This window comes from Polypterus senegalus, chromosome 8 (assembly GCF_016835505.1).
Source record: "Polypterus senegalus isolate Bchr_013 chromosome 8, ASM1683550v1, whole genome shotgun sequence".
NCBI classification, from domain to species: Eukaryota; Metazoa; Chordata; class Cladistia; order Polypteriformes; family Polypteridae; genus Polypterus; species Polypterus senegalus.
In genome coordinates, this window is record NC_053161.1 from 159,442,376 (window position 1) to 159,468,176 (window position 25,801).

The following is a 25,801-nucleotide window of genomic DNA, read 5'->3' on the forward strand; positions in this document are numbered from 1 at the left end:
TTAGATCCCACCCTCTCAACTTTGACGAGTGAAAGTGACAGTTTTATTTCAGGTCGTATTTCATGACAATTTTCAGGAATATAACGAACAAAATGAAATAAATAAATAAGCAACAAAAAACATATTTCGTGACACATTAATTTATTTATGCTCTCATTTCATGACATATTTATTTAGGCTCGCATTTCATGACATATTTATTTATTTATACTCACATTTCACAGTACTTTTATTTATTTATTTAATTTTGTCCGAAATATTCCTCCATATGAATGCAGCGTCTACCTATATATGTCTACGGGATGGATGGCAGTCCTGATCCGCGCGCACGTGCGTATTGAAAGGCTACGTCATAGCACACTTTTACTGTGCCGCCCAATCTGTTTGACGCATGCGTGAACACTTTACGGCACGTCAGGCCTTCAAAACGCCTGCACGCGCGGATCGGGTAACAACAGACTGTACATCAGAGATGCGGAATGTTACTGGCAATCGAGTGACTGACTGAAGGTGTCCTGCTTCCCGGAGAAGCAATTCCCCAAAAGACAAACGGTACGCACTTCAATGCTGCAAGCAATCGAAAAAGGGCAAAAGTGGTGCCGGAGATATATTTTGTAGTAATCGAATATGCAGAAGAGCGAGAGCACCGAGGCGTGTGCTGTTTTTACGAGTCTCTCTTTTTAACGAGTCTAAAGTTCCACTTAAATTTTGCACTATTTTGCGTATGCAATCCGTAGATGGCGATGTTTACCTATTATTTCAAATTTTATTTAAATGCTGTAAAATCGACACATCCTCCTTAGTTCAAATAATTATTGAGTTTTACACCTTTTTTGACTATAAATCACACGTGTCCCAGTATATATTTACTGAAGTAGAAGAAATGCTGCCGCTGACTTTAACCGTGGATTTTTGAGAAGACTATAGCGAGTGGTACTATCAGCTACAAAGTTTCTGGGTACATACATTTTGAGAAGAATTGAATTATTTAGAAGTTTTGGTAGAGAGTCAGGGTCTTGCATGTTTTTCAGTGATGGTTAGTGTTTTAGGCTTGGCTTTATCTTTTTTTTTTTTGTTTGGACATTGTGGCTGTCCCAGCCCAATTGCAAAATCAATTGCCTTGCCATTTTCTGACATGGGCAGCAAATTGAGAGAGTTGTTACAAAAGTAACTGGGTAAGATTAGATAAACTTTATTAATCCCAAGGGGAATTTTAGATACAGCTGCAGAAACACAGAAAACAAGGAGAAACCATACATTCAAGCAATCAATAAATAATAATTGTATATTGCTCTGCAATTGCAAAATTAAATTAAGAGTGTGAAATTAGAGACTGGGTTAGAATGAGCCTGTGCCTAAAATTGCTTACAGAGAGCGTCTCCTGCAGGGAATGGAGATTTTTCATCAGGGCATCCAATTTTGCCACCATTCTCTTTTCCACGGTGGCTTCCAGTGTGTCCAGGGAGCGGGCTTTCTGATAAGTTTGTACAGGCATTGTGTATTTTTTGAGCTCAAGTTGCTTCCCCAGGACACCACAACATAGAAGAAGATACTGGTTATTGCTGACTTTTAGAACATTTCCAGAAGCTTGCTACATGCATCAAAACACCCAAGTTCTTCGTAGAAAGTATAGTCTGCCTTGACCCTTCTTGTAACACGCCTATGTTTTGTCAGACCAACCCAGTTTGCTCTTTATATGAACCCCCAGGTGCTTGTAGCTGTGCACCTCTTCCATGTCCACCGAAAAATGGAGAGTGGCCTCAGAGGCTCTTTAATGCACTGGAAATCCACCACAAGCTCTCTTGTTTTGCTCATTTTGGGTTGAAGGTGGTTTCCCAGCACAACAAAATGAAGTTCTCCACAAGCCTCCTGTGCTCAGACTCATCTACTATTATTAATGCAGCCTATGATGGAGGAACAATCTGAAAATATTTGTAGGTTATAAGTGGGAAGTCCTAGAACCTCACAAACTGTTTTCTGTTGGTAAAGAAGTCCATGACCCAGGTGATTGTGGGGTCATCAAGATGCAAGGCCTTAAACTTTTTCCTCAGTCTGTGAGGTAGAATGGTGTTAAGGGAATTGGACAAATCAAGGAGTATTATCCTTACTGTGGTGCTGGCCTTGTGGGAGTAGGCTCTGTGGAGCATGTAGATCACAGTGTCTTTCACACCTGTATGTGTCTGAGTATTTTTAGGACCAGCTTCGTGATTTGTAAAGTAAGAACAACTGGTCTGAAGTGCTTAGGATCAATGGAATGCCCTTTCTTTGGTGCTAGAAACACACAGTTGTGAAGGTTCCCTAGCTCTGGAGGTTTTTCACAGCTAGGGAAACTACTAGAAACTCTTGGAAAGGGAGAACAGGTGCTGAAGGACCTCTCATATCTGACTGGCACAAGTTTTCAGCACTCTGCAGTTGATTCTTTCCAGCCTTGAAGCTTTATTAAATCTCTTAGGGTGGATGTCGACTTTTTCGACAGGAGCGGTTGAGGGTGCATGAGCACAAAAGTCAACATCCAGGGTAGAGGGCGACAATCAGCTTTTAATGGCAACATTACTCACTGTTATATCACAGGCATGCCCTCTCAGCGTGGAGGAATGTTAGACTCATTGACTCAGCATCAAATCTTTACGTGCGTTAGTTGTGAAATGTAAACAAAGGCAAGATGGCATCGACATCTCATAAGGGAGTGAGAAAAGAAATGAAAATGAAAAAGAAAAGGAAATACTCGGCATACTCTGCCGTTCTGTGCATTATCGCTGAGTTGGACTCTGATTTTTCAGAATCAGATTTTGTTGACAGTGATCAGGAGATCGAGCAAGAAAGTGAGGAACTGGCATCCTCTGATCGGACACCAGCTGATGCCTCCCTAGCTGATCAGATGCCAGCTGAGTGCATTTGCGCAGCCGATGCACCTACGGCAAGATTCGTGTGGGAGGAATACCCAGACATTGGGCCGTAGGAGCCAAACTGGCTACCGGACTTGACAAGACAGCATGGCTTGCTGTTGGACACGACAGATTACCAGCCGCTGAACTACTTCAATCTGTTTTTTTTCCTGAGGCTGCTTTTCAGCTACTGTCAGACGAGACAAACGGGTATGCAGAGCAATATTTTGAATCACGTGCTGCGCTTGCACCGCATTCTCATTTTTTAAAGTGGAAACCCACAATTAAAGACGAAATAGAAATGGGACCAGACTGGTGATATAAGTTCAGGGAGCATTGGTCCAAATTTGCTTTGTCCCCTGGTGGCTTTGGACAGGTTATGCCACGTGATAGGTACGTGCTGCTGCAAAGTTTTATTCACTTCTGTGATAACCAGAAGCAAATCCCAAGGGATGAGCCAGGCTGTAACCCCATGTGTAAAGTTCAGCCTCTGCTTGACAATGTGGAACCAACATATAAACAATTTTATCAGCCTGGCTGTGATGTTTCTGTGCATGAATCTACGATAAAATAAAAGGGATGCCTTTTTTCTGCCAATATATGCCAGACAAGCCCGCAAAGTATGGCATAAAGGATTTTGTACTGGCAGAAGCAAACACTGGTTTCTGCCTGAAAGTAATTACAATATACAGGAAAGTATTTCTTTCAAAGAAAGAACTGTCCCTTGACAAGTCGGGTTGTGCTGGAGCTGCTTCAGTGCTATGAACATTTGGGTCATGTTGTGTACATGGACAATTTTTATAGATGCCCAGAATTGTTAATGGAGCTACAGAACGGGGGAAATAGAGTTTGTGGCACAGTGAGGGTGAACAGGAGACACAGGCCTTCACAGTTGAAGCCAGACAGGCTGAAGTTGAAAAGAGGTGACAATACAGTTTTCATGGGGGCAGATAACTTGGTGGCATTGGCATGGCACGATACCAAACGGGTGGCTTTCCTGCAGCATATGAGGACAAAAAAACACAAGCCTGACTGTGTTGTGTGCAGCAACAGACAATTGAAAAAGAGGTATCAGTGCAACACATATTGTAAGCAATGCAATGTGGCAATGCATGCAATTGGCTGCTTTGAGCGAGATCATACTTTGCAGGACTTTGCTGTGTAAGATGTACAGTATGTGAAATCATATAGTATGCAGGCTCATACAACATGCAAGACGGTAACATTTGTCAAAAATAAGTATTTTTTGTTGATTTGATGTTAAACAATTGCTTTGTGTTCCTTTTTTTTTAAAAAGTTAGTTTTTGGAAAAATATTCATCCGTCTCCTCACTTAAGTAGCGGAGATAGACGGCTCAAGAGGTGAAAGTGGGCTGGGGACCACAAGTGTGATGTCATTGTAGGGGAAGGTTGTGCAGGGTACAGATGGCAGTTGGCAATCCAGAATCTCCTGAGCTTGCTCTCGGAGGCTAGCGGTTTTGGGGAGGGTTGGACAAGGCTGAGTCAAACCTGTTGAAGAATTAGTTCACTTCATTAGTTCTGTTCCTCTTTTCTGCATGTTTTTAGGCCTGCTGGTTACCAGTTGTAGTCCTCATCCTGTTCCACACTTCCTTCACGTTTATTCTGCTGTAACCTGTGCTCAAGTTTATCTCTGCAGTAGGTGTTCCTCTCACAGAGCTGCTTCCTTGCTTCTGACTGCACCCATTTGATTTCCTTATTATCTCCAGACATGAAGGCTCTATTATTCTTATTCAAGAGAGCTTTCATGTCTTTTGTGATCCATGGTTTGATATTGTGGAAAACGGCACACAGTGTCTTTGTGGGAACTGTGTTACCCATACAAAACTTGATGTAGTCTTTGAAACAGTGGCTAAATCCCTCAGTGTCCCTCAGTGTCTTCACTGGGTGACTCACAAATCACTTTCCTGTCAATGAGAATGGGAGTATTAATTTTAGAAGTCAATAAAATATACATAAGCTATTATTTTATGTCAAATCTACATACATTTGAAGTCAGACATTTGCATTGAATTTTTAAAGCTCACTTCTTATCCCCTCCACAGATTTTATACTAACAAACCATAAATGTGGCATATTGTTTTTGACATCTACTTTTGTGAAGGGAAAATGTCTTTTTTCCAACAATGTTCACAGACCTCAGAGTATTTCACTTTTTATTGACCATATCACTGTTTCAGTAGGTCACAACTTTGTTGATATTTGGTAGCATTGCCTTAAAATAGATTAACTTGAGTCAAACATATTGGGTCACCTTCTACAAGCTTCTTGCAATAAGTTGCTGGAATTTTAGCCCATTTCCTCCAGACAGATCTGGTGTAACTGGGGCAGGTTCATAGACCTCCTTGCTTGCACACGCTTTTTCAGTTCTGCCCACAAATCTTCAATCGGATTGAGGTTAGAGCTTTGTGATGACCAATCCAGTACCTGACCTTTTGAACTTAAGTCCTTTTACCAGAACCTTGGAGGTCTGCTTGGAGTTATTGTCCATTTGGAAAGGCCCATTTGTGACTGAGCTTCAGCTTCCTTGATGAGCTCTTTGAGATGTTGCTGCAGTACATCTGCATCGTTTTCTTTCCTCATGATATTGCCTATTTTGTGGAGTGCATCATTCCCTCCTGCAGCATAGCACCCCTACAATATGATGCTCCCACCCCCATAATTAATGGTAAGGATGGTGTTCTTTAGCTTGCAGGCCTCACCCTTTTCTTCCAAACATGACAATGGTCATTATGGCAAAACGGTTTGATCTTGGGTTCATCAGACCAGAGGACTTTTCTCCAGAAAGTGAGATCTTTGTCCCCATGTACCATTGTAAACTGCAGTTTGTCTTTTATGGTGGCTTTGTTTCAGTGGCTTCTTCCTTGCTGGGCAGACTTTCAGGTTATGTCAATATAGGACTGGTTTTTACTGTGGACTTGTCTATCTGTTTTCTCCAGCATCTCCACAAGGTGCTGTGCAGCTGTTCTGAGACTGATTTGCACTTTTCACACCAAAGTACGTTTTTGTCTAGGAGACAGAATGCATCTCTTTCCTGAGTGGTATGATGGCTGTGAGGTCCCATGGTGTTTATAATATGCTTGTGTATTATTGTTTGTACAGATGAACGTGGAACCTTTAGGCATTTGGAAAGTGTTCCCAAGCATGAACCAGATTTGTGGAGGTTCACAATTTTTTTGAGGCCTGCAATGATTTCTGTTGATTCTCCCATTTTGTCAAGCATAGAGGCAGTAAGTCTGATGGTAGACCTTAACATACATCCACACATTAACTAATTAGGCTAATTTGCTATCAGCAGCAAATAGTCATTCACTCATGACTCCATTTTCTGTCATTTTTCCAAGCTGTTTAAAGGCACAAGTGTATGTAAACTTGTGACCCACTGGAATTGTGATTAAAATCAAAAAAAGTAAAACACTCGAGGTCTGAACTTTGTTGGAAAAAATTACTTTTGCCCTACGCAAAGTAGACATCTTAAAAAATATGCCAAGTTTATAGTTTGCTAGGATAAAATCTGTGGAAGGTGTTATAAAATGAGTGTTAAAGAATTCACCCTGAGTGTATGCAAACTTCTGAATTCAACTGTAGCTGTGTTTTCTTCTCTGGAAAATCCCTACTTTTATCAATGTATTGTGCTCCACCATTCTGAAGTATCATGATTCTGTGAGTTAGAGCAACATTCCAGATGTGCCTCATTGCTCTCCTAGTACTGGTCTCACCTCTGATCCTTTATGAACTTCAAAAACTTGCTTATCTGGCAAAAATGTGTCGAGGATGTTTCCTGCTGAAACCTGTGGGGTTAACAAAAGATGAACCTTATGGTATAATGAACATTATAAAGTAAAAACCAACACTATACAAGAAGAACAGTGCCTCTAGTTTTGCTCAGCTGAAAGTCTTAATCCTACAGCCATAGTACAATGGCATAATAATGTCTATTTTTCATAAAAAGTGGGGAAAATTAGATATGCCATATAAAGACAGGTTACTTTATTTTATTTTTTTTTTTATTTATCAGTGTTGTCATCAACTAAATAAATGTGCTGTTGCTAGTTTTTTCCCCCAATATCTCATGATATTAAAAAACAGATAATAGTATTAATCATAATGGAACAAACCACAGTAATGTCCGGTCACTTTATAACTACAGGCGTGTAAACAATAGTTTTACAGAGTTGACATACAACTTGGGCTTTATCTTTGACAACAATCTGTGTTTTCAAATGCACACTGCAGTACAATACAAAAACTAATGGAAAATCAAGATAATTTCTCAGTATCCTTCAGATTTGGAAACAAAGTTATGATTTATTAAACTTGGCCCCCAGTTTTCTGAGATAAGGGGGTCTCATCCACACTTACTTAGATAATAACCTAGAAAAACAAAAATCGCAACTGTTAGGGCTGTGTTTCAGATCCATTGGACTAGGGCTCGCTGTATTGTCTCTGGCGTAAGCTCCTGGCCCTCCACTTTCATCCTAATGAATCCTTTGCTATGATTTCTTCTATCAGGACAAAATCTGTTTGAATTTCTAATGACCCCAAATAGAGTTGCAATATGCATCATCTACAGTAATATCTTGTTGTTTTAATGAAGTGCGAGCTGAAATTACCAAATATGTTTCTCTCTTTTGTGACTACCAGAGAGCACACCAGCTCCTCAATACTGACACAACAGGCACAAACGCAAGTGCAGCACTACACAAGGCTTTTATTCAGCTGTGGAAAATGCTTGTCCTTTGTGTCCCACCAAGGCAGCACAGTACGATAAGCACTGATGAATACAGCACAATGTAATTTTTCTTTATTTCTCTCTCTGTGTCTCTTGTCTGCCTCCACTCCTCCTCCAGCAAGCTTTCTGAGAAGTGTCCAGCTACAGTCAGGACAGTTTTTAGGCCTCAGACAGATGCGAGCACTTCAGACACTATAGCCGCTTTTCCACTGCATAGTACGGCACGACACGGTTCAGTACAGCTCACTTTTGCGGGGCTTTCCACGGGGAACAGTACTTGGTACCTGGTCCTTTTTTTAGTACCACCTCAGCCGAGGTTCCAAGCGTGCCGAACCGTTACCAAAATGTGACGTGTAAACTCTGCTGGTCACTGATTGGCTGGAGAAAATCGTCATTACTGTGTCACTGGCTATTCTTTTCTTTAAAGGTACAGACACGTGGAAGTTTCGAAAGTTCTCCAGCCACTGAGTGTTTGTAAAACCGGGAACAATCACATCCCACCACTCTGAAGCACGGTTAAATGTCCAAACAGATGGTCTGTTGCGGCGACTTTTTTGCAAAATGTGGAAGATCTGTAATATACAGAATCAGCATTTTAATGTTACACTGGCAGTTAAGTTCATTTTATGCTTTGCAACAGTGATAAAAGTTAGCTAGTGATGTGCTTATTTTAGATGCTTAACCTTGCGCGTCGTCGAGCTAAAGTGTTGTCGTTGTCTGCGTGTTGTTGTAAAAGTTCCACGGTGTCACGGCAGTAGAGGCGGCGCAACTATAACGACACGTGAATAATCCCGCCCACTCTAAAGCGGTACTACACTGCAGTCGAAACGCAAACCGAGCTGAACTGAGCCGAACCAAGGTGAGCTGTACTGAACCGTGTCGTGCCGTACTATGCAGTGGAAAAGCGGCTTAAGAGGTCCATAAATGGACGCCCCCTTCTGGAGCCATTCTCCTGTTTCACTGGTGAACTGACACTTATTATTAAACGCCCCTCATGATGATTTCAATTCCCTTTAGTTCCTGCACTCAAATGTGGATTCTGCAATTTATTAAACTATTAAACTATCGAGTTCTCTCAGTTCTGCATTTGAAGCAGTTGTTTTGGTGTCATACATATTAGAAACAAATTGAACAAATAATCTTAACATTTTGTATTTTATAGTATACATTTTATATCTGCATTTGTCATGTCTCATTCATTACACTGCACTTTTTTAATTAGTTAATCGCTGCAGTCAACAGAGTAGTGGTTCTGTGGCTAAGGATTTACACTGGTGGACCCCACATAAAATGGGAAATGCTAAGGAAGAAGATGAAGAATAAATTCTATGCTGCACACAGCTACGATTAACACTACATATTCTTATAGACTCCAAATCGAATAAATCATATTTGTGTAAACAGTCAAAATATGTAATACTACACGCCAAACGTTTAGGAGCTCTTTAAAGTACTGTCTTTTTGGTCCTATCTGTGTTATATCATTAGTACTTTAGTTTTGCTGGTGTTCAAAATTTTAATATTTATGTTAAACTCTGCCACGATTAATGATTCATTATGCTCCAGAGGAATGACGCACTCGCCCTCAGAAGCACGAAGAGGTATATAGTAGTAGTTTGAATCGCCCAGCTAAGACCTTCTCTGTTAGCTGAACGGCTTTGTGTGTCCATTCTGGATGGCTCGTGACCTCGTAGCAAGTACGGAGAGACGTTTATTACATTAGCATGACAGTTAATCCTGGTGAAGCTTTTTTAATTATAATCAGTATTTTTTTGCAGACACGCTCAGTTTACCACCATTTAGCACAAAAGTGTACCGCTAACACGGGGTTGGGGGCATGGAAAGTGGGTGGAGTCAAAAGAGATGCAGCTAATCGGGGGCATCATCCAGCCTCAGAATCTCTCAGGTTGCTGAATCTGTCCAAGGCCTAAAACTGCCTGACTGCAGCTGGACTCTATTGAGCTTTGTCCTACACCTCCCAACTCTGGCTCCTTTTTATAGAGGAATCAGAAGTGCTCCAGGTGTCCAGTGATCTCCTAACAGGCCTACTTCCGGGTATGGAGGCAGTCCTGCAGTGGTGGGCTCAGCTATTCCCAGTGTGCCCTTATGTCCCTGCAGGATTATGCTTCCATGCTTCAAACCCATGGCATCCTAAAAAGCCAGGGGTACTGCCCTCTGTTGTCCCAGGAGAGATACTGTCCCATGCAAGCTGTCTCTCTCTCGGTCCTTCCATCACATTGGAGTCCTGGCTGGGTAAGAGCTTCGGCTGTCCATCACACTTTGCAACAAACAATCAAAACCACAGCTTGAGAGTCCATGCTTTCCACATCTTTTATTTATTTATTTTTTTTGTGTGTGTAGTATTCCTTTAATTTGCTACTTACTGGCTTCTAAATATGCTTTTGGTAGATGTTAAAATCCTCCTCCTTGCATACAAACTGTTTAATGGCCAAGGCCCTGCTTAACTACAGTATCTGCACTCATCATATGATACAAACTGGATTACACCTTACAATGTCAAGATCTCAGACCTTTAAGGATTCTAAGTATTAATAAAGGAACAGTGGAAGGCTGCACTCTGCATGATCTGCCACCTTTTATAAAAGACTCCCATTCAGCTTGGCTGAAAACCTACTACTTCAGCAGACTCTTATTATTAATAACCACTGACGGCACACTGCACGATAACGTGCAGTGAATACACTTGACTTGAGCATTCCTAGTTTTCATCCTCTTTCATTGTACGTTTAGCATTCATTTGCTCAGAGGTTGATGTGCTTGCTGCTTCCTCAGCAGCTCTTTTCTCCCCCCTAGTGGCCCGCTTTTTCTTCTTTTTCTTTTCTTTTTAAAACCGATTAAGTCATTGTTTATGTTGCAATTACTTTTCCTTAATTTTTCACTTAAGCTGACGCTTAAGTGTTCAGTCTGCCTCAAGAATGATTTAAAATATGAAGAGGTACGGGAAGTGAGGGCAAAGATGGTAGGAATGAGAACAGCACTCATACGCATGCGCCGCATGGCTGCCCTGCTGGCCACTGCCAGGATGATTCTACAATAATAAAAATAAAGAGGAATACCCTTGGAGGTCAATCATCACGCCGAATATGGACAGTAGATGTCACGTAGTATATGTGTACCAAATTTCAGGTCTATAGGTTGAACAGTTTACGAGCTACAGGTGATTTAAAATCCTGGACGGACAAACGGACAACCACGGTAGCGTATTATATAAGAGGATAAGTTTTTCCCCAGATATTATATCTGTTCTTATAGCACTCCTTTTTGTTAGTTATTTGTACAGAAATATAAAATTGTCAATTATAAATTAATGTCTCTCTTCAATTACTTTTCCCTTTTCTGTATCATGATATAGTCCTTGGTGCCATTGCTATACTGTCAAGCTATTTCCTTACCCATGGGAAAGACACAGAAAATACTTAGTAGCTTTGGAATCCACGAATGCCCTTGGATGAGTTGGCTGAAGTCTCCAGAGCTGTGACTGTGTTGGACATTGTTTATAAGTCTATATTATAACTAACTAGACCTCCACAAGTTTATTTTCAGTAGGCATTAAGCTGACTGGAGTTTTTAGTTTCCTCTCGTCAGTCAAAGTGTAACATTTCAATACTAATATCCTTGCATATGTTGTTAAGGTCAATATGTCAAACATCTTGAAATTTTTTTTTTATTTTTACTATGTGTTTAAACCAATCTTTATTTTTGTGAATCCATACTGTAAATTGTAAAATTTACACTTTATCAGTAAATTTGTTGCAATGTCTGTTAAGAGAGCTATTCAAAAATAATTTGAATTAAAGAGCAATCAGGAACATTTATTGTCGAATGATAACCTGTGCAGGATTGCTTTTACCTTGTGTCATCAACCAATGTGCATTCTGACAGATCTTTATAGATGGATCAGTAAAATATAAGAAAAGGCTTTACAACCCCTCTATGAGAAAACAAAATGATAATTTTTACTAGAATGCCTCATATTGTTGTTCATTTAAGTTATCCCTCTAAAACTAAATGTGGACTATTGTTTGCAGTCTGTGAACTATGAGGAACGGTTAAAGAATGTGATTAAATGTGCATTCTTGCAGTCTTGAAATAATTTTACCCTCTTCTGTTTACAGAGAAAAAGAGAAGCTGCCATTTCCGGTAACATCTTTAAAATGAAGGCAATTGTCCATCTATCTAGGATCTTCTAGAGGTGGAATACAAATTTGAATAAACTGACTCAGAAGAGACAAGTAATGTGTGATGTGTTATTCAGATCAGTGTTGCCATTTTAGAGTGGATCCTTCCAGAATCATTGTGTCCAAGTGAAAACCAAACCGTTGGATTCTGACATAAAGGAGACTGAGAAAGCATTATGTTCTGCAAAAGGTAATATATGAAAGTAATTGTAAAAAAAAATCAATGTAATTTTAGACTTCAGTTTGCTGTGCTGTGTTGCTTCACAGTTGGTTTTTTGGTTGGGTGCTGCTTTGTCCACTTTACGTTTAACTTTAGTGGCACATGGAAAGAACCAGAAAACGGGAGCACCTCTCAAAAACTGTAACAATAAGCAGGTCAACAGAAGGCTAGTAACCAACTGCATTGGCCAACTGGAGTGAAGGACATGGCTTATGTTTCATGTGATTGGTGGGTGTAATTTATATGAGACTGGCAGGGATCTTTCAACCTGAAGTTCACCCATCGGTAACCTAAAATTTTGCTTGCTTCTGTAAGTGTTGTGACTTGAAGATCTTGTAGTTCTCTGAGGGGCAACAGCAAAACCTTTGAAAGCCAGAATCTTATCCTGCCACAGCACTAACTGGAAGTGTTGGCTACTTACTTAATATACTTTATCATTTTGTTTCTTGGTAGGGGAGTTGGAGTTGGATGCTGAGGAAAGGCCTCCTATAAAGAAAACTGCAACATTTAGGTACAAGCATCCCTTGTACAATACAAGGAAAGGGAGAATCTGTGACTGTACAGGAGTCTCCTTTCTTCGTATGACATGGAAAACAATAAGCATATTAAGGAAGAAAACTGTGAATGGGAATGCATGCAACATCAGAGGAAGATTTGTAGCATTGAGGAAGATTATAAATTGGGACTAATAAATGTTAAAAGAGAATCTGAGCCAACATCAGATACAAGTGACTTGCAGCTAAATACAATTGTAAACCATGTCAAGGCAGAAGACTTCAAATCAGAGGCTGTCTCTCAATTTGTATGTCCAGAAGAAGAGCAAACTGGAACAGACTTCCCAAAAAGTAGATCCCACTCCTTCCAGAATGATTATGTCCAAGTGAAAACCGAACCTTTGGATTCTGACATAAAGGAGACAGAGAATGCATCATGTTCCGCGCATTCTGAAGAAGGTAAGGGATAAAAATAATTGTAAAAAAAATCAACATGAAGCTCAGTGTGATCTACCTACAGGGTCTCTCTCTGTCTTTCTCACAATGTAGAAATGTAAGCTAATTTTGATTCATGAACTCCAAATTTGTTATAATTAGCTCTTTTTGATGTCATAGGTATGTTTTAAACTGAGCACCTCATTTTTAAAAACCATAATTTATTATTTTTTAATTCCCTTAAATGCTGTGCAATGACCACAGTGGCACAGTTTACCAGGTTTACACCAAGTGAAAGTACAAGCCTGAATGTTAGGCTAATTTTAATCCTGGAAATCAGCTAAGGAGGTTATTGCTGGAGGTATTCAGTAATCCCACGCTATATCACGCTTTTCGCAGCTTCACTCTATCGCAGATTTTAAATGTAAGCATATCTAAATATGTATCACGGATTTTTCGCTGGTTCGCGGATTTCTGCGGACAATGGGTGTTTTAATTTATGGTACATGCTTCCTCAGTTTGTTTGCCCAGTTGATTTCATACAAGGGACGCTATTGGCAGATGGCTTAGAAGCTACCCAATCCAAGCATGTATTATATATTAACTAAAACTCCTCAATGATATAAGATATGCTTCCCGCGCGGTGCTTGATTGTTTGCTTTTCTGTCTCTCTCACCCTCTCTGACATTCTCTGCTCCTTTGAAGAGAAGATATGTTTGCATTCTTTTAATTGTGAGAAAGAACGGTCATCTCTGTCTTGTCATGGAGCACAGTTTAAACTTTTGACTAAAGGGTGTTATTTCATGTCTAGAGGGCTCTAATAATGTTAACAGTGTGGGAGAGTTTTTAAGGGCATAAAATATACAAAAATAACCATACAAACATATGGTTTCTACTTCGCGGATTTTTATCTATAGCGGGGGGTTCTGGAACGCAACCCCGCGATCGAGGAAGGATTGTAATGTGATTGTATTGTAATCCTACTCGACCAATAGTAATATTCAGCAACTCGCACAACTAAAAGAAATGTCCCAGACCTCCAAAAGGAACTTTTAAAGGATGGTTATTCGACCAAGCATTGATTAACTCCTTTCTTTAACAGCAAATACTACTAGATGCTGTAAATGATCTCTGAAACTACCGACAGTTGTATTAAGTAATGAGAAATCAATCTCGAGGAATAAAGACTATATTCTCTATATAAATGCACAATAGCACATTAGCAAACTGAGTTGGGGATTGTCAGTAACATATCAAAAAAAGTTCTTTAACCCCTGGGGGGTTCTTGTATTAGTGGATAAGTCAATGCTGGAAATGTCTGCATAATTAGCTTTGATTTACAAGGGCAGTGCTCACGTCTCCGACATGATGCTGATAAGGGCCTATTGCTGCCCCTGCCTTGTTACAGATCAAATACAGAGCAATAATAACACCTCAACAGAGGCCATGGGCCACTGCCTATTGGAACTTCCCCTGAAAACACACTTTAGACTACCTTAACTGCTCTCCTTTTGGGGCTTACCAGATAAACTTTTGAAAGGGCCACACACATCTAAAACATTATCAATATGGCCTAAGCTGACTGCCTCATCTTCAATAATTCGGCATGGGCCACAGGGACACCTGCATTCTTCGGCTTTTTCAGTTTTAGCCTTGAACGGGATGCTCAGTGCTAAGAGAAGCACCTGAATGAACATTCAAGACGTACTCCAACAAACGTCGGGAGGTTCTCCTGTGCGTTGTCCTGTTCTTTACATTTGAAAGAGCTTAACAAATAATCACTTGAACAAGCACACGGTGGCAGATCTCAATAAACAAGGCAAGTTTCAGTGAGGAAATATTGAACTTTAATCATTCGTTATGTTTTTTTGCAGAGAAACCAGTCAGTAAATAGTAGAAGTAAAAATGAGGAGAAAAAATACAACCTGAATAATACAAACCAATATCCTTAACAAGTTTATTTTAAATGTAACTGAAAGAGTCCGAGAGATGACTGTGTAATTTAAAGAGTTTATTCTACTTAATACACTTGTGGTGTTCTTTAAAAGAGTGTGCTGCCATGGCTTTGCCTTCCTCTACGTAAAGGTGTTTGTTTCTAAAACCGCACATGCTGCAGTCCTTATATTCTTATATGCATCTAGGCCTTCTCCTTCTTTTCCTGTTTAAATCAAGTTTGCCCTCTTCTATTGTGGACGAAGACTTCAGACCAGACAGCTGGTGTGGTTATAAAGCAGCTTTATTTTGCAATAATCACAGTGAGAAGAGTTTCAGAAAAGCAGACAATCAAATTATACATGACAGCATCGGGGCTCTTCTGAACCCCGTCTGTTGGGTGGGGCAAGTTTTTATACCCCTAGAATGTGACATTTCATAATGATATTAAATCACGCAGTCTACACTTCATTATACACAATCCTTGAGCCCCTTCAACGCCCCTTATGCAACTTGATTTTTTGGCCCCTTTTGTTATGGCGTTCAGATGTAAGCTAAGGGAAAACGTGACAAGGCAGACTTAGGTGTGGAATGCTTAGACCTTGAGTCCTTTGCACAAATATTTTTCTGTTACATGGTTTAGTAAAGCTTACTTCTCAGACATTAATTGGTACAAGGGAACGAAGAGAACATTCGTCTTCCACACTATCAAGACAGTAGTAGACACTTTTATATGAAATCTTTGGGTTCTTTGTGATCTGGCACATGAAATAACCTTTATTCTGCAAAAGCAAAAAGGTAGACTGTGATGTTTCTTGAGAAAGCTGTTTCATTTTCGTATTTTGAAACCCAGAACTCAACTTAAGAACAGAATAACAGGTTACAGTGATACTAATGCAGTTAGAATGGCTTTTCCAGTAACCAATTACCATTTAAACATGACTAAGGGAACTGACCAATAGGACGCTGAAAGAATGGCTGCAGAAATTGGATGATGGCTCACTTGCAGAGTTTTCATACAGTCATATAAAGTTTGTGAACCTCTCTTTATTCTTTGGATTTTTGTTTATCATTGGCTGAGTTTTCCAAGTAGCAACTTACTTTTAATATGTCCTGCCTTATGGAAACAGTAGTATTTCAGCAGTGACATTAAGTTAATTGGATTAACAGAAAATATGCAATATCCATCATAACACTTAGTTGAGCCTCCTTTTGCAAATATAACAGCCTCTAGATGCCTCCGATAGCTTTTGATGAGTGTCTGAATTCTGGATGGAGGTATTTTTGAACATTTTTCCATACAAAATCTCTCCAGTTCTGTTAAATTTGATTGCTGCTTATCATGGACATCCTGCTTTAAAGCATCCCATAGATTTTCGATGATATTCAAGTCGGGGACTTCTAGAACATTGTACTACTCCCTTTACTTGAATGCCTTTGTAGATTTCGAACTGTGTTTTGGGTCATTGTCTTGTTGGAATATCCAACCCCTGTGTAACTTCAACTGTGACTGATGCTTGAACATTATCCTGAAGAATTTGTTTATTTTGGGTTGAATTCATCCGACCCTCGACTTTAACAAGGGCCCCAGTCCCTGAACTAGCCACACAGCCCCACAGCATGATGGATCCTCCACCAAATTTGACAGCAGGTAGCAGGTGTTTTTCTTGGAATGTGGTGGTGTTCTTCCACCATGCAAAGCGCTTTTTGTTCTGACCAAAGTACTCCAATTTTTGTCTCATCAGTCCAAAGCACTTTGTTCCAAAATGAATCTGGCTTGTCTAAATGAGCATTTGCATACAACAAGCGACTCTGTTTGTGGTGTGAGTGCAGAAAGGGCTTCTTTCTCATCACCCTGCCATACAGCTGTTCTTTGTGCAAATTGCACTGAATTGTAGAACGAAGTACAGATACACCATCTGCAGCCAGATGTTCTTGCAGGTCTTTGGAGGTAATCTGTGGGTTGTCTGTAACCATTCTCACAATCATGCGCATATGCCGTTCCTGTATTTTTCTTGGCCTGCCAGACCTGCTGGGTTTAACAGAAACTGTGCCTGTGGCCTTCCATTTCCTGATTCCATTCCTTACATTTGAAACTGACAGTTTAAACCTCTGAGATTAGCTTTTTGTAGCCTTCCCCTTAATCATGATAATGAACAATCTTTGTTTTCAGATCTTTTGAGAGTTGCTTTGAGGATCCCATGCTGTCTGTCTCTCTTTAGAGGAGAGTCAAAGGGAAGCACAACTTGCAATTGCCTTATTTCATGATTGGACACACCTGTCTATGAAGTTCAAGGCTTAAAGAGCTAATCCAACTAATTTGGTGTTGCAAGTAATCCAGCAGTGAGCAGTTACGTGCATTCAAATCAGCAAAATTACAAGGGGACCCAACTTTTTGCAGTCAGTTTTTCTTATTTGATTTAATTTCATACAATTAAATACTGCTTCACTAAATATCTTTGTTTGGATAACACCCCAGTGCTCAGGGTGTTCCTAGGAAATGAAAGACATACCACAGTTATCTTTTTGATTGAAAGTAAATTATTATGCAGGCTGAGAAGGGTTTCCAAACTTTTTCATATGACTGTATATTGCAGACTGACAATGAATTCAAATGCAACAATAAATACTGATCGGTCTTTGTGAAAATGGAAGGACTGATGCAATATTTTAATTGGATGTAAATGAAGCACATTTTAGGATGATTTGAGTACAATCCTATGTTAGGTATCACTCGCGCACACACATACATATGATTGTTTAAATGCGTTTGTGTATTATATCACGTACATTTGTTTAATGGCAGATGCATATACAAGCAAAGACAACTGGCAGTTTGTTTGTATTTGCATAATCGTACATCGTCAGGGAAAACATTGTACGTGAGCTGCATTCACTTGTAGATCACTGCATCCGCAATGTGCTATCTTGTGTGTTCTCCTTTTCCCACGTAAAACTGATAGCTTTGCTGTGGTATATCTTGATACTTGGCACATGTTGTGCCGAACTGCATCATGTCTTATAAGAACAGACATACTCTTGGATGAGCAGTTATTGACGCATTGATGCCCTTTCACATAATGAAGGTCAAACAAACCCAATAAGTCTGGAATCATATTTTGTATATTGTTGTAAATAATAAATCTGCTGTATATACTAGATTCCTTTGTCGATTTGGAGAAAGATCACACTCGATCAACAGGGAAACACAGTGTGACTGCTGATGTGATCTGTTAGCTTTTCAAAAGCAATATTTGAAATGTTAGTGCTGACAATCTATTTACATTACCATTCACAGTGATGGAAGTGGGCATTTCTAACAGTAAGTAATATCTGAATCAAGACCCCTTGTGAAAGCACTCCACAGAGAAGCACAATTTAAAGCAAAGGAAAATCTCCTTGTTTCTCATCACTAAGTGTATTCTCTCTAGTGCCCCTGCTGTTGAAAAATGTCTCCCAACCATGTTGTCTTAGAAATTGCGAGATTGTAGGATGGCCACTACTGATTATGTTGTCAACAATCTGATCAAGTTTTTCATTGACTAATCTGACAAAATGTATCCATTTTATTTAATACTTGCTACATTAGAATGTTTATTGAAAAAAAGACATGAGGTCATATAAGCTTTTTTTTTTTTTTTGTTAAGAGGGGAGATGTATGTGAGATATATTTTAGAATTGCAAATGACCTTTTTTAAAAAAAAAATGGTCACGCATTTATTAAAAAAATAATATTCTTGAAACCACATATGGATTTTTATTTTGGAAGATGTAAATACAGTTGTAAAGTTTATTTTGTCTATCTCCAAGACGTTTGCCTCAACCATGTATATTTGACACTAGCAAAATACCCGCGCTTTGCAGCGGAAAAGTAGTGTGTTAAAGAAGTTATGAAAAAGAAAAGGAAACATTTTAAAAAATAACCTGATTGTCAATGTAATTGTTTTGTGACTGTTACAAGTGTTGCTGTCATCAAGGATTTGATTATCATTATTTCTTTCAATCAGATTTGTATTTGGAGGATGTGTTGTGTTCAAGTTACATTCCGTATTTGTCAACCATTGTAAAGATAACAGGTTTCATTCATCAAAGTGTTCACTACCCAAATCGCTAAAGGCAAGGAGGGCATATTTTGAACGAAAAGGGAGAAGACAGCGAAGGAGTGGAAATGGGAGAAGGAAAACTGTTTAAATAAAGAGCTGGGAAGGTGAATGGAAAGAAGCAGCCAGCGGTAAAGCAAGGAGGACTCCGTAATAAGGATGGTTGGGTGCACGTAGAAGGTGTAATAATAGGATTGTTAAGCCTTCTGATAATGTTTAGGGAGACGCACCGGGAGAAGTATAGAATAGGGAACCCCGTGTGACTGTTCTGCTGTTCTCCTTTAACAGATCTGTGGCTCTGAATATTTGTGTGCACCTCTCTAAACTTGCATCACTGGTTCCGCACATAATTCGGTCACGTATAAGGGAACTTTTAATCTCCTCGAAATTACATGTGCCTGCTAACACTCTCAGATCTGTGACGTAGTTGTCTATATTTTCTCCCCTTGCCTGATTTCTTGAAAAAAATCTGTACCTCTCTACAGTTTTGTTTATTTTCGGGTTGTAATGTTCATCAAATTTACGTATCAAGCTCATGGTTAACTCCTCATGTCTTACATCACTGGTCAGCGCCTGACACAATTCTCTGCCGCCTTCTCCAAAAAGATAATGGAATAATCTGATTTTAGTGTTTTCCTCTGCCTTCGGCATTGCAAGTTCTGTGAATAATCTGAACTTGAACTTCCATGTTCTCCATGACTTCGCAAGGTTTTTAGCATTGAGGCTTAATATCAGCAGCGATCTCAGACCCTCCACTTTCCTTTCATGTGAGCGTCTCCATGTCCTGAACTTTTAACAGCAAACTTGCGTGACTTTCGGCGCAGTTCCGTCACCTACGCTGCCACCATGTTTCTCTCTCGAGATTATGAAAAGGCTCAGACTCGCGCTTCCAGTTTGTCTGTTTATTTCACAGTAGTTAAAGCCAGAACAAAGTCCGTTCACGTGAGCCGCTCAGAGTACATGAATCGAAGCTTCTCAGCTGTGCTTGTGCAATCTATCTCGCGAATATCGTATTCGTCGTAGGCATGTCAAACGCCAGCGGCAGCCTGTTCTATGAACTTAATTTAAACTTAAGGTTTACACCGTGCTTTTGTTTCCGCAGTAGCTGCACTTATGAATATGCTTGTATGCGTCGCTCGCTTCATATTCTTTTGCTGCCTTCTCAATTGTGTAATGCGTTTTTTGAACAGGAGGGTTGTTACATCACACACTGCATGCACGGGTTTACCTTTCCCAGTCCTACAAAGTCAGTTCACGTGAGCCGCTCAGACTATATGCATCAAAGGTTCTTAGCTGTGCTTGTGCTATGTCGTGCGATCTTGCGATGTCCACGGCTTTATTTAATGTTAGCTAAGACCTGGCACTTCAGTTTCTCTCGCACTTTCGCTGAGTTTGTGACTGACCATCCCATCTGCGTTTGCATAAGCACAGCCCTTCACCCGCAAATATTTCGCGACAGCGTGTCTATTGGATAGCTGCTGACGGACGGCCTTATATGGGCAGGCACAACTCCACCTCACACGGCGACCGAGCTGCAGGCTATAACCGTATATATGGATGAAAGTAGGTTCCAGTTATGACCGTTACACACAGAATTTCGAAATGAAAACTTACAAACTTATGTAAGTAAGCTGTATCGAATGAGCCTGCCAAATTTCAGCCTTCCGCCTACACGGGAAGTTGGAAAGTGAGTGAGTCAGTCAGTGCTTTGCAAAATTATTAAGCAACATTATCTATACTAATAAAAGGCAAAGTATAAATGATACCACCTGAAAGCTTGTTTCAGAGGATGGCGGTTCATATCTCTTAAAGAGTGGATGAAAGCAAAGCTGATGTACTATACATTTGAAGCTGCGGTGTATTTAACACCTGGATGCGGAAAATAGATGGTCATTTCCAAAGGGTGGGACTGGACCATGAGTTTGTCTGTATATGTCTATATATCATTTATTTGCAGACTTGTTTCTCAATATTTGATTTCTTACTGTATGACAATTTCTTTCAAAACTGTGACAAGGAGGGATCACAGATTGTGTGTAAATCAGTTAGTTCATCTTTCATTTTTAATGGTCTTTGGCGGTTTCTTTTTTGAAAAGGAAAAATAAAAAGCCCAATAGATAACATACTTAACATAATTTATTTTCTTTTAGAACTACAAGATGACAGCTGAAGAGTCCGAATTTGCTGTCACTAGCTAAAAATATTGAGTAGCGTCCATTTGCAGAGCCACAGCACCATATTGAGTAGCGTCCATTTGCAGAGCCACAATTCCATATGTCACCACAGGGCTGGACCCGCAATTTCAGGACAGAAGTGACATCACCATTGCTAGGCAAGGTGAACAAAACGCCTCCATTTCTCAAAAACAACAAGTCTCCGTTTCTAGGCATGAGCACTGCATTCTCGAGCACAAATCAAAGATGGCAATAGTACTATTGTTTTTAATTATAATTGATAAAAACTGTACATTTTGGAAAATGTTTTTCAAAACCGGTTTAAAAGTTAATGTAACATTTACATGTATGCAATCTTTGTTCTTTGGCTGATGTGCTAATTGTTAATGACTACATCACTGGTTATGGTGCTGTTCATTTTGCCTCGTAAAAACTGGGGGACATCAAAACTTATTGTATTGTCATCAAGTTGTGACAAAAATAATTTTTGCCCAAAGTTTAGTCTATTTTTCTGATGAATGGAAAATTCCAGGTACATTAAGACAATATTTTAACATAAATTAAGATCGTTAAAGTTCTGTTTTATTGTTTGTTGTATATTTTATAAATTGGATTCATCCATCCATTCTTTGGGGTCATTTTTCATGAAACAATCGACTCACATATTCCTGTTTGGTTAAGAAGTAAAGGTTAAGTTTTTTTAATGAGACGGTAATATAGGGTTAAGGTTGTAATTTCTATGCCACTTTATATTTGTCTTTTTTTTGTCAGTGAAGTAGTGTCAAATTATGTTGCTTTTAAGAAACTGAGTAATTCAAAATCCTTTTCCCAAATAATTGTTTGTTGCTACATTGTTAGTTTATTGCTTAATTTTTGAATGGGTTCATAATCCCCTGAAAGCTTCTAAAAGTCATCATCTGAACATCCATCTTTTGAAACAGTGGTGACATGGTTTCTGATGACTTACTTGCTGAGATCAGATTAAACCTTCCAAAAGTAATTTTCCAAACCACAGTCCTGAAAATGCAGTGATGTCACATCTGGCCTGCAACTGCAGCCCTAGATCTGCGGTGACGTATTGTGCTGTGGCTGTGCAAGTGGATATTATTGTAAATATCTGTCAGATGGAGAGTATGCTACTCAATTGAAGTAAAGTTAACCGGTGCATTTTGCAGACTACTCAATTGTATTTAGCTAGCTACTGTATTTATTTATGCTACCCAAAGAAATACCATGGCTCAAACTTTCATCTAAACTTCTTTCTAAAGTCAATCAATCTCGCATCAGTAAAAGATCAATTGTGTGATGACTAAGTGAGTTGAAGTGAATTACTTATGGTACTCTCTTGTTCTGATTATGGTTTTTGTTTTAATACCGCTTCCCCTTTAGGTTTCAATGCTTACTGTAGAACTAGTTCTGCTGTAATTCCATCTGTTTTTTTTACATAATAAATAAACAACCTTCTGTTTTTTCTAGTGAAAAAATACTCTGATGGAGGAGACTTTTGGGTGATATTTATAGGGGCTGTCCTTTTGTTTGGGCTTGTTTAGTCGATTAAGCAAATATAATTACATGCATTTTTTTGCCGATCAGTCCGTTATACTAAAACAATCCCAACACTGCTATGAGACTGAAAGAAGTTGGCAGGTTTTATGGTATAGTGGTTAATACTTTGGACTTCGAACCCTGAGGTTGTGGCTTCAAATCCCACTACTGACACTGTGCGACCATGAGCAAGTCACCAGACCAGCCTGTGCTCCAATTGGAAAACAAAAAAGAAATGTAACCAATTGTATCATAAATGTTATAAGACTCCTTGGGTAAAGGTGTCGGCCAAATAAGTAAATGTAAACATGGCACACAGATTCTTCATTCCTCCAACAGGAGCTTGCACTAGGGAAATAACACCATTGATCATTTGTACAGTTTGGATCTGCCAAAGATTAATGGCCACTGCTCTGATTGGTTATATTGGATTACAGACAATCCAAGGAAGGTTGTGGTGTGTTGGTAAACTAGCCTCTGATTGGCTGTGATGTACATCCTTCGATTGGCGAATATGGACTGTTATATTAAACAGATTTTATGATATAAACTGTGATTTTTCCCTTTTTTAATTACGTCTACACATTGCTTAGCTAGCTGTTGAAAATATTGTGTCAACAAAATCTCAAGTTCTCTTCTGATGTTGCTTCCTGTAGTACAGTGTGTCCCATTTTGTAATTATAATTGATGTTTCTGTTGCCAACATGTAGCAGTGTGAACTTTACTGCAGCAAACTGAATTTTCTCTTTGTCTCCTGTTGGTTAACCAAGTTGAGATCCTCTGATCCCTACAACATCTAGTTTTAGAATTAGTCTTGGGTGTGTGGGACTCTATCAAAGGATTTTTGAAAATGCAGGTAACTGTTGTCATGTTTTTGTAAACTATTCCAGTTCCAGTTTGGATTGATCTCCCTCTTATAAACCCATGTTGCCACTTATATAATATAATATTTTAATAGTTTTGTTGCAGAAGTTAAACTTTTTGATCTGTAATTACATGGACCAATTTTGTTTTCTTTCTTAAAGACTGAAGTCACATTTGCAACTTTCCAGTCCTCTGGTAATTCTTTTCTTAAGTAACTGCTCTGATATTCTTAAGGGTTCATAAATTACAGTTACTACTACTCTGGAAAATACAGTTAAAGTGTTTGCACTGTTAGTACACACAGGTTACATACAAGTTCATAGAAAGTAACATCACTGTTAAGATACAAATACATTTTTTTTTTCCTTCTCAATGCATGTGTTAATATGTGTATGCATGTTGTTTTTTGGTGTTTTTTTTTTTTCGCACAGTGGTAAACCAGTTTTTATGCAATCTGTAGTGGGAAAATTACATCTGGAACTGGATTAACTGGTCACCCATTCTTTCTGAACTTAATGTTTATTTGAAACTGTACATTTTTTATTTCTGCAGATTTACAAGAAAAACTGACTGCCTCTCAGTCTTCATTTTTTGATGCCTCTCTTCACTGTAGACCACAGGAAAATGAAAATGTGAAAAAACTGACATCGGAATCAGAGATTTTAACACCAGCCTCAGTCAAACATAGTTCTTTACGTGTTGTGAAATTAACAAGGTTAAGAATAATCCACATGCAACGACAGGTGCACAATTCAAAACCTACAGCTCTGGATGTTTGCCAAAAGCAGACAGGAACAGTTAAAGAAAAATCGAGATCTGAACTTGACAGGGCTCGCACACAACCGAAACCATACTGTTCTGAATGTGGAAAACAATTATTTAGCAAAAGCAGCCTTGCAAGACACAAACGAATACACACTGGAGAGAAGCCATATTGCTGTTATGAATGTAGGAAAAAATGTAACACCAGTGGTCATCTTAAGATCAACACAGGAGTTCACACAGGAGAGAGGCCATATTGTTCTGAGTGTGGCAAACAATTCTCAAGGAGTAGTTCTTTTTCGGGTTCATTCAAGATTGCACAAGGGAGAGAAGCCTTATTGCTGTTCTGAGTGTGGTAAGCGATTTTCTGATATAAGCAATCTTAAGAGTCATGCAAGAATTCACACCAGAGTTGAGCTATATCACACTTCTGAATGTGGCAAACAAGTTTCTGACAGTCTGCAGTCCTTATACTAATACAAGAACTCACAAAGGAGAAAAGCCATATAGCTGTTCAGTGTATGGCAAAGGAATTAGCACAAATGGCAAGCTTCAGATCCATTTAAAAATGCACACTGGTCTGAGGCCATATTGCTGTTCTGACTGGAAAATGATTCTTTAGGAGTGGCAGATTTCAAAAACATAAAAGATTTCATATTGGATAAAGGCCTTATTGGTGTTCGGACAGTGGCAAACAGTTCTTTAATAAAAGCAATCTTCAGATTCATACAATAATTCACATGAGAAATGCCATACTGTTGTTTTGAATGTGGCAAAGGATTTGGTACAAATGGCAAGCTTCAAGTCCACGTAAGAATACACAATGGAGAGAAGCTTTTTTTGCTGTTCTGACTGTGGCAAAGTATTCTCAAGGACTAGTACTGTTCAGGTCCATTCAAAGGTACACACTGGAGAGAAGCCATATTGCTGTTCTGAGTGTGGTAAATGATTCTCTACGAGTAACAGCTTACAGAGACATAAGAGAATTCACAGTGGAGAGAGGCCATGTTGCTGTTCTGACTGCAGCAAAAGACTCGCTGATAAAAGTAATCTTCAGAATCTCACAAGAATTCACAAGGAAAAATCCAAAGTAAATGGAATATGATTTACAGCAGTGAAATATGCCTGAAGAGTGAGGTTCACTCCTATTTTGACAGTAAGCATGAACAGCAGAGTAGGAATTCCACTAAATGTTCTGTTTACCTGACACTGATGAACACATTCAGTATGTGAAGTTACTGGAAAATTAGCTTGTTATTTGCAAACTGGTAAATTCAACTCAGACCATTTTTTTTTTTTTTTTTACAATTCACCACTCTGCTGATCATTTAAAAGCCCTACCTCCCTAGTGCACTTTTTTTATTAGATACTGAGGCTTTTGACTGGCTCAGTTAATACTATCCAGGGAGAGTCTTGGAAACACAATATTGATTCCTTTTCCT

General features: G+C 39.2%; 1 protein-coding gene across 1 annotated transcript; it reads left to right on the forward strand.

Annotated features, from left to right (window-relative positions):
- The first annotated feature begins 389 nt into the window (after positions 1–389).
- Positions 390–24,882, forward strand: LOC120534428 (zinc finger protein 891-like). The gene is made up of 4 exons (XM_039762001.1): positions 390–552; positions 11,771–12,023; positions 12,507–13,006; positions 24,150–24,882. Exons 3-4 carry the CDS (start codon positions 12,640–12,642, stop codon positions 24,707–24,709), a joined length of 927 nt encoding a protein of 308 aa, XP_039617935.1. The 5' UTR covers positions 390–552; positions 11,771–12,023; positions 12,507–12,639; the 3' UTR covers positions 24,710–24,882.
- The last annotated feature ends 919 nt before the right edge of the window (positions 24,883–25,801 follow it).

Bases quoted from the DNA above. Each gene is read 5' to 3' on its own strand.
- LOC120534428 (XM_039762001.1), top strand. From the start codon at position 12,640: ATGGAAAACAATAAGCATATTAAGGAAGAAAACTGTGAATGGGAATGC. The intron at 13,007-24,149 runs GTAAGGGATAAA...TTATTTCTGCAG, and splicing joins TTCCGCGCATTCTGAAGAAG to ATTTACAAGAAAAACTGACT.